Source organism: Hemitrygon akajei, chromosome 32, assembly GCF_048418815.1.
Source record: "Hemitrygon akajei chromosome 32, sHemAka1.3, whole genome shotgun sequence".
NCBI classification, from domain to species: domain Eukaryota; kingdom Metazoa; phylum Chordata; class Chondrichthyes; order Myliobatiformes; family Dasyatidae; genus Hemitrygon; species Hemitrygon akajei.
In genome coordinates, this window is record NC_133155.1 from 31,997,893 (window position 1) to 32,012,530 (window position 14,638).

A 14,638-nucleotide genomic window follows, 5' to 3' on the forward strand; every position below is an offset into this window, starting at 1 on the left:
CAAGGTGTTCAGCACCATTATTCCTGCATAATGGCCCCACATCTCGTTTCTGTTTCCTGCCTCTCTGAGGAGGTTAGGTGGCTGTAGGAGAGAAGACAGAGAGTGCGAGGATTTGGGAGTGGGTGGCTGGCTGACAGGTTGGCAGCACAGATGATCCGGTAATCCAAAAACCTGGACACGTTTCAGACTCCGGTTCAAAGCCTTCATACCAGCACAGGGATGTAAATTGAGTTGATGAATAAAACAGAAACATTAATGATGACAATATGGGAGCTACTCTTTCTCCTTTAGGGAAGGAAGCTTGCGTTGGTCACACGTGACCCCTGACCCACAACAATGTGGTCAGTCATGAACTACATTCTCACAAACTGCCACAGACCACACAACACTGCAAGAATTGCCAAGTTTGCAGTCTTCCTCACTTACTTCCGGTGAAGTGGTGGGGCCAAAATCCCCACAGCAGTTTCACAAGCCAAGTTGCAGCTTCAGGGTAGAACAGACCCAGCAAAGGTGACACGTGTCAAGAAGAGGTATTAAATTCCAATGTTAGTGATAGACCTGCATCCTGGAGTATTGTATTCCAGGGTCATAGTGACAGGCCTGTGTCCTTCAGTACTGTACTCAGTGTCGTAGAGCACTGGCCCCGACACCCTGACCTGGCGATTAAATCAGCTGAACATCAGGTCATTCCTCACTCTTTGACCCAGGCCCTGCCACCATGATTCGGTCCATAGCCGTCTTTTCCAATCCAGCCCAGCACTTAAATCAGTCAATCATTAGGTTGTTCCTCGCTCTTGGGCCTGGGCCCCTGCCATCTTGACTCTGCACCGCCTCGGCTCTGCGGCTTTGAACCGGCTCCCAGTCTGCTCCAACAATGGCTCGTCCCTCGCTCTCAAGCTCAGGCTCCACCACCTCAATTCAGCCCGTACTCTCCACAACCATCCGGCATCTTCTAGACTCCAGTTCACACTGCGTAAATGCCAGTTTGTACAGGCGGTTCAAAAGCTCAACGCCGAAGGGAAAGTTACAGGCTACTGATTGCGGTGATCGCTGTCCAGAAAAAGTGTGATCGATCAAGTAGTTAGGGGTTTTGTTTGCTGCCAGCAAGGCATCTCCGCGTTTCCCCAGCACCATCTTAAATCAGAAGCCAGGCAGACCTGTGCCCTTCAGTACAGTGTTACAGTGCAGACCCACCAGTTCTGAACCTCCTGCAGGAGGTCTGCAGAGCACGACCATCTTCAGCTGTGATGTTCACTACTGATCACACAGTGCTCAGGATAATTTATAAATCTCCAGTGCAGCTCCTGGTCCAGCGGTGGATCTTCAGATAACGTGGCCGTTCTGGGTAAAGTACAGCTTTGGGCTAATAAATGACAAGCTACACTGCAGGTAACAAGTGGTAAGGACAAAGTGGGCTTGTATGAATGGGTCGGGGCTGAAAGAGCCTATTTCCCTACTGTAGAGCTCGACGTGACAAGCCAAAACTATCTCCATGAAGATAGTCTCCAGAACGTGTACAGGACCGCACGATGTTTATAGCGTTTAGTGCAAGGCTAATACGGCGTTCGCGACCCGGGTTCAATTGCGACGCTGTCTGAAAGGAGTTTGTGCGTTTCCCTGTAGGTTTCCTCCCACATTCCAAAATGTCGCGCAATGCTTTGTGTGGATCAGTGCAGTTTCAGTGACACTTCAGATGGCACCCGAAGGTCTGCAGCCGCTCAGTCTGATGCCCTGTCGCCCCAGTGACCTGGGTTCAATCCTGCCCTCTGGCGCTGTTCGTGTGGCGTTTGCACGTCCTTCCTGTTACCGTTGGGCTTTCTCTGGTTCCCTCCCACTGCCCAGAAGTTTAGAGATGCAACGTGGTAGCAGGCCCTCCCAGCCCAACGAGCTCACGCCATTCAATTACACCCCTGTGACCCGTTAACCTACTAACCCGTACATCTTTGGAATGTGGAAGGGAACTGGAGCACCCAGAGCAAGGGTTCCCGATGTTATTTATGCCCCAAGCTGGGAACCCCTGACCAAGAGGAAGCCCACATGTACACAGGGGAGAACTTACAAGCTTTGTACAGACAGGTAGAATCGAACCCGGGTCACTGGCGTTGTAATAGTGTCACACTATTGTGATGCTCCAAAAACATGGGCATTAATTGGCACTCTAACTTGTGTAGGTATAGGTGAGTGGTAGGAACTGGGGGGAGTTTATAGGAATGTGAAAATAAAGTGGAATTAATGGGGGGTTAGTGTCAGTGGATGGTTGATGATCAGCATGGACTTTGTGGGCCGAAGGGCCTGTTTCTGTGCTGTACTTCTCTATGATGCTATAAAGTGGGTCATCTTCCCATGGTGAGCAGTTGGACCCTCATTGTCAGCTCCAGTGGATTTGACCAATTGAACAGACGTTTGAACTTCTAACCCACTTACCTAACTAGGAGTAGCCTCAACATAAGATCTACGTTCAGTTATGCTGTGAGGAAATACTTGCTTGCTACAGAGATGCTGATGGAAGATGTGGGAATTCCCGTTACACACCTGGGATTAGAACAGCAAACGTTATCTGCATGGCCTTGCGAATAATGTTGTCCAGAGCGAACATCAGGTGCGGTCTAATCTGGCGCTGCCGAAGAACTTTTCTCATCTGGAAAGAAAAGCCTTATTAATAAGGGCTAATAATTTTACTGAGAGCTACAGAGGATTCCTCCCCTACCCTTCAGCCTCCTCATCTCAAGGACAGTGTATTGGGCATCTGGCCAGCCTCCTACTTATGTCTTCCATAAATTTAGGTGCCCGCATCTTAACAAACATTGGCCTAGACATTAAATCACAGAGTGCCATGTGCTTCAGCATTTTGCAATTGGAAATGTCCCAACCTGGGTTGTTAGGAACTTAAATAAGATCGGGACTGAACCATTCAGCCCTTTAAACAAATCTGTGGGCCAACACCCTGAAAGCCTGATCTGAAGGTAATATAAAGATGTCTGAGACTATAATTGAAAAGTACGGTGAGCTGTTGACCATTAAAGTTCTGAGCCAGGCTCATCTACCAGCGTTAGAGAGGAGGACTTCACTGGAACGACAGGCTGCTGTCATGTCCAATTCTGTCTTTAGTTATCACTAACAACATCGGAGGAGAACTTTGAGCCAACCACACCATTGTCAGTCTCAAGACTCATGCAGGTCAGACCAGGCTCGGGATGGTAGACAAACATGAACCAGAGGGCTTTGGACAATAAACCATTACCTTAACGATCATCGTTCCTGATACCGTCAAAATACTAACAATGGCAGAACTTGCATTATCTTTATTTTACTGCAGACACTCCTAGTGTGTGGGTGTCCAGTGTTTTGTGCTTCAGACCAGCCATGGGCATTTCAAACATACACCAGACACCCAAAATATACCTCTTTTGTTATACTGTTGAATATATAAACAGCCAGGATATTAGCAAACAAAACGATGTATTAAATGGCTATGATATGTCTTCATCACAATGTGTTAACACAGGAGATGGTCACATAATGGTTTCCCTGATCTGATCATGAAGGTTTCAGTAGGAGACAATTACCATGAACGTTGGGGAGAGAATCAGAATATCTTGCACCCAGTGACTGTTTTGATGGTCTTTAAGTATCAGTGGAAGTTAAATTATGAACAGGCTTTTGTTTTGAAGGCTGGTTCTCACTTTAATTAATGCCTGCTTTGTTCCGTCAATCCAGAATTATTGCTGATAACACACCTGGTCTGAACACAGTGGCTCTGCACGTGGGGGTATCCATGTGGTAGCAGCTGAAATTAAAGCAATCCAGCATATTGCACTCCCTTTGCTTTATGACAATGCACACAATATGCTAGAAGAACTCAACATGTCAGGCAGCATCTATAGAGGGAAATAAATGCTCGATGTTTCGGGCTGGGACCTTATATCACGTCTTGATGAAGGGTCTCGGCCCAAAGAGTGGACCATTTATTTCCCTGCATAGATGTTGCCTGACTTGCTAATTTCCTCCAGCACTTTGTGTGTTGCTTTGGATTTCCAGCATCCGCAGAATCTCCTGTACTTACCCCTTGATAAACAGTCCACGACACAGCCCCTCACTGCACCGCACCACATCACTACTCCCAACTAATACATAGCTGTAGTTCTTACTCACAGAACCACAAGGAACTTTTGAAAGTCAGTATGGAATACCAGTGGGCTGGGCCCAGTGGCTCCAGAGGGGAAAACCCAGCCACCTCATCATGTTTTAACTTACAGCATCCTGGAAGGTGAAGAGGACAATCTGGATTTCATTGAGTGCTCCCTTGTCAAGGTGCAGCTCTGCCTTCAGGCAGGACATGGCTCTTATAATGGACTTGCGGTCCGCAGAGCGAATGTAGTTCTTCAAGCAGGTGACCAGATGCCGGATGTGTTCATGTGTAAACTTACAGTTGGAGATCTGGTCCCAAAAAAAATAACAAAGAGAGAAGTTTAGCAAATTATACAGGAGCGATGTAAGAGATAACACAAGAAGAACCCTGGAATTATTTTTTTCCCAGCAGAAGTAGCAGTTGAACAGCAGAAATTCCTACAGGTGTACTGTGGGGAGCATTCTAACTGGCCGCATCACCGTCTGGCACAGGATCGAAATAAGCTGCTGGAAGTTGTGAACTCAGTCAGCTCCATCGTGGGCACCAGCCTCCCCAGCATCCAGGACATCTTCAAGGAGCGATGCCTCAGAAAGGTGTCATCCATCATTAAGGACCCCCATCACCCAGGACGAGCACCTATCAGGAAGGAGGTACGGGGGGCCTGAAGGCACACACTCAGCAATCTAGGAACAGCTTCTTCCCCTCTGAATGGACATTAAACCCACAAACACTACCTCACTGTTTTTTTTCACACAGGCAGATGGATACCGTAACTCTGTTTTTATTATTACGTGCTACTGCCGCAAAACAACAGATTTCACAACCTGTGCCACTGATATTAAACCCGATTCCGATCCCACACTCAGATTCCTTCCCCCCCACCCCAACAGACGCCGCTCAACCACCGAGTCCTTTCAGAAGACTGATTCTCGTTTCAGATTCCAGCATCTACGCTCTCTCGTGCCTCATCAAGAAGTTGGAGGAATGGGGAGCAAACGTTGCCTGTCAGACTCGGTGTGGTCTCGTGTATGTTTAAAAAGGTTCACGTCAGTTGATCACAGATCAGATCACACATTGACCTTCAACCCTGATTCCACTACTACCACCCCACAGCAGTGCATTATGCGTACCTGAGCCAGAGCTTCTAGAATGTTCCAGACCACCGTTTCACAGTCCTCTGTCAGTATCTTGAAGAGCGTGGCCCTGCACTCACTGTCCTTCTTCAAGAGGAAGAGGGAGGCATTTTCTTCAGGCGAGGAAGGGATGTCTTCCATCTGTTCCTCAAGCACACTGTGGGGGGGGGGAGGGGGTGGAGGCGAGGACAGGGGCAGTGATTAAATCAATCCCAGCAAAAAGAAAAACCAGAATCCACACCGATGAGGGCACATTACCTGACGAACTCCTGCTGTGGTGAGCTGCCCTTGACGGGCAGCCCGGGAATCGAGCAGCTTCGTGAGAGTGCGGGTTGGATGAGTCTGAAATCCAAGGGGTGGTGGATCTCGGACCCCTCCTTGTTGTGCCCTGCTGTGGGGACTGACAGACTGTGGTAAAATTCACCTGGAGAAAGAGGAGGAATCATCAGTTCTTATGAAGTAGCCACAGGGGAAGCACGTACTCTGCAGCAAGCACTGGGGGAGCTGGGGGGGGGGGGGGGGTGAAAGGCCAAAGGTCACACACAGCCAGGGAAAGAAGAATTAACTCCAAGGAGACTGGAGGTCGGTGGGAATAGGATGCACAGTGCTCAGGTGTACTGTGAGAGAGGATTTGCATCTATTTTGCAACCCCATCTTAAAACATTATCTGTAAGAGGTGGCACAAGGGCGTAGACAGGAGACCTACAGTGACCTGGGTTTGACCCTGACCAACCCCTCCAGTTCTGTCAATGTGGAGTTTGTCCATTCTCTCTGTGACCATGCAGGTGTCAAAGAATCATAGATTTATGCAAATAGGCCCTTTGGCCCATCACATACATGCCAGACATCAAATATTCATCCAGACTAATACCATTCAATCCCTCTTCCCAACATTCAGTATTATTTCTTACCTCTTCCTTTCCCCATTATTTCATTCCCCTCCCACTCAATCACTCTGCTTCCTCCCCACTTTATTTTCCATTTAGTTTCCAGTTTCAGCTCCCCCTATCCCTCCACTTCTTTCGTCATCCCTTCAATTCCCATTCAATGTCCTTTCCGGGTTGTTAAGAGGGTGTAAGGTGAGTTAGCCTTCATGATTCAGTGGGTCGAGTCCAGTGGCCACGAGGTAACTTTGCAAGACCCTTGTTAAACCACACATGGAATTTCGTGTTCAGTTCTGGTTGCCTCATCATAGGAAGGATGTGGAAGCTTTAGAGAGCGTGTACAGGAGATTTACCTGGATTAGAGAGCATGTCTTATGAGGAGAGGCTGAGAAAACGAGGGCTTTTCCCTTCAGAGTGAAGGAGGATGAGAGGCAACGTGGCAGAGCTGTAAAAGCTGATAAGGGGCATAGACAGAGTGGGCAGCCAGAGACTTTCCCGGGGGGGAAATGGCAAATAAGAGGGGGCATCATTCTAAGGTGCTTGGAGAATAGTATGGTGGGATGTCAGATGTAGGTTGTTTTTTTTTAAACACGGAGAGTGGTGGGTGTGCGGAACACCCTTGCAGGGGTGGTGGTAGAGGCAGATACATTGGGGGCATTTAGGAAACTCTTAGAAAGGCATACGGATAATAGAAAATTAGAAGGCTATGTAGGAGGGAAGGGCTAGAATGAATTTAGAGTAGGTTAAAAAGCTTAGCACAACATTGTGGGCCGAAGGGCCTGGACTGTACTGTGGTCTTCAATGTTCTATGTTTAGTGTCTTACCCTGGTTCCCTTTTCATTCTCCAATATGTATTTCCACCTAGCTCACCGTCTCTTTCTGCTTCTGTCCAATTCTTCGCCAATGCCACCTAACCTGCTCCCCATTCCACTTTCTCATATTTTCAGTCCCCCCTCCTGCTCCTTTGATCTCACTGTAACCTGTCCCTCCCCACCCCACTCGGCCGCGTTCCCACAGCACTCGCAGTCATTCCCGTACCCGGCTTTGGGGGTGGTTTCTTCTTCCGGTTCAGGAACGGGTCCTTGAGGAGCTCTGAGGCTGTGGCTCGCTTATCAGGATTGGGCTCAAAGCTGTGCAGAAGGAAGGTCTTTGCTTCCAGAGACATCGACTCCGGAATCTCTGGGTGGATCTTAAACATTCCCACCTACAGTCGAACAAACAGGAGGTCAGAGCTTGGGAACAAACCCATCACTCGGACAGTCAGGACAATGAAATGTCACACAGGTAACTTGCATACAAAGTTATCACATCTGACCCCAGTTCGCCATGCTGTGACAGACAAACGAGACTCATACCTGCAGACACAAATCCCATTGTTCTATAAGACGCTTGCACCCCGTCCTGCCACTTGGCAGAACACACACAGTGTCAAACACTCAGCCTTATTCCAGAGAGATGGCAGGGTTTCCCTCTGCTCTGTAACTCATCCCAATACTACAGGCAAGAACCAGTTTTACACCCACTAATGTACTTGGATTCAAAGATCAAGTGACCGTTGATCACACCACTCTCCCCTGAAAGTGTTGGAGTACAGACATACGACGAGATTCAGGAACACTGCTTTGGGACATCCAGCCCTGGATAAATGCACTTGTGAGATCTGAATTTCATATATCAAAATATCCGACCGCCAAACACATCTCCCCCCCCCCACCCCCGAATTTCCACTTTCCACAGGGATCGCTCCCTGGTCCATTCGTCCCTCCCCACTGATCTCCCTCCCGATACTTATCCTTGCAAGCGGAACAAATGCTACATCTGCCCCTACACCTCCTCCCTCACCACCATTCAGGGCCTCAGACAGTCCTTCCAGGTGAGGCGACACTTCACCTGTGAGTCTGCTGGGGTTATCTTCTGTACCCAGTCCTCCCGGTGCGGCCTCCTGGATGTCGGTGAGGCCCGACGTAGATTGGGAGACCGCTTCGTCAAGTACATTCACTCACCACAAAAAGAGGGATGCCCCAGTGGCCACCCATTTCAATTCTACATCCCATTCCCACTCTGACAGTCAGACCATGGCCTCCTCTACTGTCACCATGAGGCCCCACTCAGGTTGGAGGAGAAACACCTTATATTCCATCTGGGTAGTCTCCAAACTGATGGCACGAACATCAATTTCTCCAACTTCCAGTAACTGCCCCTACCCCCAGCCTCCTTCACCATTCTCCATTCTCGTTTCCCTCTCACACCTCCCTCTGGTGCTCCTCCGCCTCCCTTTCGTTCATGGCCTTCTGTTCTCTCCTATCAGACTCCCCCTTCTCCAGCCCTTTATCTCTTTTACCAATCAACATCCCAGGTCTTCACTTCACACCACCACCCCCCCGACCTGGTTTGACCCATCACCTGCCACCTTGTACGGCTTCCTCCGCACCCCCCCATCTTCTTATTCTGACCTCTCTTTCCTGTCCTGCCGAAGGGTCTCGGCCCGAAACGTCGACTGTTTACTCTTTTCCACAGATTCTGCCTGGCCTGCTGAGTTCCTCCAGCATTTTATGTGTTTCTATTCAGTGCAGGAATTGGTGTGTTATGTTGAAGTTGTATAAGACATTGATGATCCCTAATGTTGGAGTCACCTTCCAACAGGAAAAAGAGCAATAAGATTGAAAGAGTGCGCGTGGAAATTTTACACGGATGTTGCCAGGACTTGAGTTATAGGAAAAGGTGGAATAGGTTAGGACTTTGTTCCCTGGAGCGTAGGAAAATGAGGAGCAATTTGATATACAAAATTATGAGAGGCAGAAATTATGTAAATGAATGCAGGCTTTTCCCACTGATTTTGGGTGAGACTAGAATTATAGTTCATAAGTTAAGGGTGAAAGGTGAGAAGGTTAAGAGGGTCATCTTCACTCAGAGGGTTGTCAGAGTGTGGAACAAGCTGCCAGCACAAGTTATAGATGCAGGTTAGATTTCAGCATTTGAGAGAAGTTTGCATAACTAGATGGATGGGAGGGGTATGGAGAGCTATGGTCTATTTTCAGGTTGATGGGACTAGCTAGCAGAATAATTGTTCAGCAAGGACAGGATGGCCCAAAGGGTCTGCTTGTGTGCAATAGTACTCTATGACTCTGAAAATCTCCACACACAAAAGTCACAGAAGTAAACCCCTTAAGTTCCAGATCCATCTGCTTTGCTCGTCTCAATATGACTAGATCACATCATCAGTCTGGTTACCTTAAACATGGCAGCCTGGGGCTCTCCCAGTTCAAAGAAGGGCGGCTTTCCTGTGGCCATTTCAATGACGGTACAGGCCAAGGACCAGATATCTGCAGGTTTGCCGTAACCTCGCGGTCCCTTGTCGATGATCTCGGGGGCCATGTACTGCAGAGTTCCTGGAGACACAGAACCGACACAGAAACAATTCAAAAACTGAGAATGTCACACCCAGTCTCGTCACTCCCAACACCCCGACCCACCCAGTCTCGTCACTCCCAACATCCCGACCCACCCAGTGTCACTCCCAACACCCCGACCCACCCAGTCTCGTCACTCCCAACACCCCGACCCACCCAGTCGTCACTCCCAACACCCCGACCCACCCAGTGTCACTCCCAACACCCCGACCCACCCAGTCTCGTCACTCCCAACACCCCGACCCACCCAGTGTCACTCCCAACACCCCGACCCACCCAGTCGTCACTCCCAACACCCCGACCCACCCAGTGTCACTCCCAACACCCCGACTCACCCAGTCGTCACTCCCAACACCCCGACCCACCCAGTCTTCTCACTCCCAACACCCTGACCTACCCAGTGTCATTCCCAACACCCCGACCCACCCAGTCTTGTCACTCCCAACACCCCGACCCACCCAGTCTCGTCACTCCCAACACCCCGACTCACCCAGTCGTCACTCCGAACATCCCGACCCACCCAGTCTCGTCACTCCCAACACCCCGACCCACCCAGTGTCACTCCCAACACCCCGACTCACCCAGTCTTGTCACTCCCAACACCCCGACCCACCCAGTCTTGTCACTCCCAACACCCCGACCCACCCAGTCGTCACTCCCAACACCTCGACCCACCCAGTCTCGTCACTCCCAACACCCCGACCCACCCAGTCTCGTCAGTCCCAACACCCCGACCCACCCAGTGTCACTCCCAACACCCCGACTCACCCAGTCTTGTCACTCCCAACACCCCGACCCACCCAGTCGTCACTCCCAACACCCCGACTCACCTAGTCGTCACTCCCAACACCCCGACCCACCCAGTCTTGTCACTCCCAACACCCCGACTCACCCAGTCTTGTCACTCCCAACACCCCGACCCACCCAGTGTCACTCCCAACACCCCGACCCACCCAGTCTTGTCACTCCCAACACCCCGACCCACCCAGTGTCAGTCCAAGAACCCCGACCCACCCAGTCGTGTCACTCCCAACACCCCGACCCACCCAGTCTTGTCACTCCCAACACCCCGACCCACCCAGTCGTCACTCCCAACACCCCGACCCACCCAGTCTCGTCACTCCCAACACCCCGACCCACCCAGTCTCGTCACTCCCAACACCCCGACTCACCCAGTCTCGTCACTCCCAACACCCCGACCCACCCAGTCTCGTCACTCCCAACACCCCGACCCACCCAGTGTCACTCCCAACACCCCGACCCACCCAGTCGTCACTCCCAACACCCCGACCCACCCAGTCTCGTCACTCCCAACACCCCGACCCACCCAGTCTCGTCACTCCCAACACCCCGACCCACCCAGTGTCACTCCCAACACCCCGACTCACCCAGTCTCGTCACTCCCAACACCCCGACCCACCCAGTCTCGTCACTCCCAACACCCCGACCCACCCAGTGTCACTCCCAACACCCCGACTCACCCAGTCGTCACTCCGAACACCCCGACCCACCCAGTCTCGTCACTCCCAACACCCCGACCCACCCAGTCTCGTCACTCCCAACACCCCGACCCACCCAGTGTCACTCCCAACACCCCGACTCACCCAGTCGTCACTCCGAACATCCCGACCCACCCAGTGTCGTCACTCCCAACACCCCGACCCACCCAGTCTCATCACTCCCAACACCCTGACCCACCTAGTCGTCACTCCCAACACCCCGACCCACCCAGTCGTCACTCCCAACACCCCGACCCACCCAGTCTTGTCACTCCCAACACCCCGACCCACCCAGTGTCAGTCCAAGAACCCCGACCCACCCAGTCGTGTCACTCCCAACACCCCGACCCACCCAGTCTTGTCACTCCCAACACCCCGACTCACCCAGTCGTCACTCCCAACACCTCGACTCACCCAGTGTCAGTCCCAGAACCCCGACCCACCCAGTCTTGTCACTCCCAACACCCCGACCCACCCAGTCTCGTCACTCCCAACACCCCGACTCACCCAGTCTCATCACTCCCAACACCCTGACCCACCTAGTCGTCACTCCCAACACCCCGACCCACCCAGTCGTCACTCCCAACACCCCGACCCACCCAGTCTTGTCACTCCCAACACCCCGACCCACCCAGTGTCAGTCCAAGAACCCCGACCCACCCAGTCGTGTCACTCCCAACACCCCGACCCACCCAGTCTTGTCACTCCCAACACCCCGACTCACCCAGTCGTCACTCCCAACACCTCGACTCACCCAGTGTCAGTCCCAGAACCCCGACCCACCCAGTCTTGTCACTCCCAACACCCCGACCCACCCAGTCTTGTCACTCCCAACACCCCGACTCACCCAGTCTCGTCACTCCCAACACCCCGACCCACCCAGTCGTCACTCCCAACACCCCGACCCACCCAGTGTCACTCCCAACACCCCGACCCACCCAGTCTTGTCACTCCCAACACCCCGACTCACCCAGTCGTCACTCCCAACACCCCGACCCACCCAGTCTTGTCACTCCCAACACCCCGACCAACCCAGTGTCACTCCCAACACCCCGACCCACCCAGTGTCACTCCCAACACCCCGACCCACCCAGTCTTGTCACTCCCAACACCCCGACCCACCTAGTCGTCACTCCCAACGCCCCGACTCACCCAGTCGTCACTCCCAACACCCCGACCCACCCAGTCTTGTCACTCCCAACACCCCGACCCACCCAGTCGTCACTCCCAACACCCCGACCCACCCAGTCTTGTCACTCCCAACACCCCGACCCACCCAGTGTCAGTCCAAGAACCCCGACCCACCCAGTCGTGTCACTCCCAACACCCCGACCCACCCAGTCTTGTCACTCCCAACACCCCGACTCACCCAGTCGTCACTCCCAACACCCCGACCCACCCAGTCTTGTCACTCCCAACACCCCGACTCACCCAGTCGTCACTCCCAACACCCCGACTCACCCAGTGTCAGTCCAAGAACCCCGACCCACCCAGTCTTGTCACTCCCAACACCCCGACCCACCCAGTCTTGTCACTCCCAACACCCTGACTCACCCAGTATCATCACTCACAACACCCTGACTCACCCAGTATCATCACTCCCAACACCCTGACTCACCCAGTGTCGTCACTCCCAACACCCTGATTCACCCAGTGTCGTCAGTACCAGCACCCTAAGATTGAAGGATTTCAGTTGTACAGACTTATAGGCTGTACTTGTTTACCCTGGACAGTGGAGGCTAAGATGTGACTTGGAAAAGCTGAGCAATAGCACCCGGGTTATAGATTAAGTAATTATTAAGAAACCTTTTCTCATAGTGGGGATCTCTAAGATAAGGGTGCCTGGAATTGAGGCACAAAGTAGGTTTGGAGAAAACCTGAGGTGGAGCTTTTCCACACAGAGAGTGGTTGGAATCTGGGACACACTCCCTGAGGGTGCTGGAGGTAGGCATTGTTCCTTGTTTCTATTGGTCACACGATTTGTGTTTTCTCTCTATGCATTTTGTGTTTATTGGTCTTTTTTTTAAGTGGGTTCTTTCGGGTTTTTTGTTTCGTGTCTTGCCTGTGAGGAGATGAATCTCGAAGTTGTATAATTTATACATACTTTGATAATAAATGCATTTAGGGCATCTGGACAAGTACTTCAATCGCCCAGACCTAATGCAGGTAAATGGGATTAGTGTAGTTCAGTGCAATATTCAGCATGGGATTAGTGGGCTGAATGGCCTGTTTCTGTGATATAGAATTTGAAATGGTCAGAACCAAACCTGACCCAGTCCCACAACACACACTCTGCTGATGCCATGAACTAAAGACCACCCCGCACTCTGGCGCTCAGTCACCTGTGAACGTTTCCGTGCAAGGATTGATTCCCGCGAGCCTCTTCGACGTCCCGAAGTCTGAGATCTTCAGCACTCCGCTGTAGGTGTTTATTAGTACGTTATCCCCCTTTGGAGAGAGATTTTGTTTCAATGAAACTCAGCGCAGAACCATTTCCCAGAACTATAGCTGGTGAAAACAGCAGTGAAGACCAGGAGAGATGCTAAGCAGACGCTCGTCACAACCACGGATTCGGCAGCGAGGCAGACACGGCAATTGCGCTCGTGAATATGCACGTGTCAGCTAATTATTATTTAATTGTGATGGTATTTAACTCCATTCCTTTCGTCGTAGATTTGAGCAAACCACAGCAATGTTTTGCTGCCTATTTGCTTTCAGCTTTGCCTGAGTAATTGGACCGTTGAGTCCACTGACTCTGAAGGCTAGCGCTGTTCATTTTACACTTGGTTATTCCTTTAAACTGGAGTGTTTGGCTTCGTTTTCCATTTGAGAGTTTTAGTTCGCGGCCCTGTTTGGTCTAGTGTTTGTTTTCCTTTCCCTCTGACTCTGTTCACATTAAAGTCTGTGAACTATCGACCTGTTTCAGCACCTCCCTCTCAGCAATTGTGCCATATCTAAAGGTACTGACAGCACTGTTCTCCCGGCTGGCTGATCCTCCCCTCACTCCTCACTGCAAACCTTCTCATCATCACCTGGTACGTCGGGGAGATTAAACGCTCATCGGGAAAGTAGTGACATGATTGGTGACGTGATCAGCAGTCTGTGCCGCTGAATAACACCGTGAGTGCAGCCTGCAGCTTCTGTGACGATAGGACAAAGGTTGAGTGCCCGGAGGGTACAGAAGGGACTGGGGTGGTGGATCTGCAGGCTGGTATGACTGAACGAAGGGTCAGTGGGGAGAGCAATGGGACAGCAGCCTACGTAGAACAGGCTTCCCGGAAATCGGAAGAGGCAGGGTGAAGACCGTGACACCGTAAGACGTAGGAGCAGAATTAGGCCATTATTAAGGGATTGGACATGCCAGAGGCAGGAAACGTTCCCGATGTTGGGGGAGTCCAGAACCAGAGGCCACAGTTTAAGAATAAGGGGTAGGCCATTTAGAACAGAGTTCAGGAAAAACTTTTTCACCCAGAGAGTTGTGGATCTATGGAATGCTCTGCCTCAGAAGGCAGTGGAGGCCAATTCTCTGGATGCTTACAAGAAAGAGTTAGATAGAGCTCTTAAAGGTAGCGGAGTCAAGGGA

The 14,638-nt window shown here is 51.4% G+C and overlaps 1 protein-coding gene across 1 annotated transcript in view; it reads right to left on the bottom strand.

Moving 5' to 3' along the window:
• The window catches only part of LOC140719576 (mitogen-activated protein kinase kinase kinase 5-like), a 178,862-nt gene that overhangs the window by 33,728 nt on the left and 130,496 nt on the right, over positions 1-14,638 (bottom strand). Inside the window, exons 18-24 of the mRNA XM_073034282.1 lie at positions 13,398-13,503; positions 9,378-9,535; positions 7,185-7,350; positions 5,521-5,686; positions 5,260-5,419; positions 4,255-4,437; positions 2,533-2,638 (exon numbers count right to left, since the gene is read on the bottom strand). Of these exons, the coding sequence (XP_072890383.1) occupies positions 2,533-2,638; positions 4,255-4,437; positions 5,260-5,419; positions 5,521-5,686; positions 7,185-7,350; positions 9,378-9,535; positions 13,398-13,503 (1,045 nt within the window). The remainder of the gene's footprint in view (positions 1-2,532; positions 2,639-4,254; positions 4,438-5,259; positions 5,420-5,520; positions 5,687-7,184; positions 7,351-9,377; positions 9,536-13,397; positions 13,504-14,638) is intronic.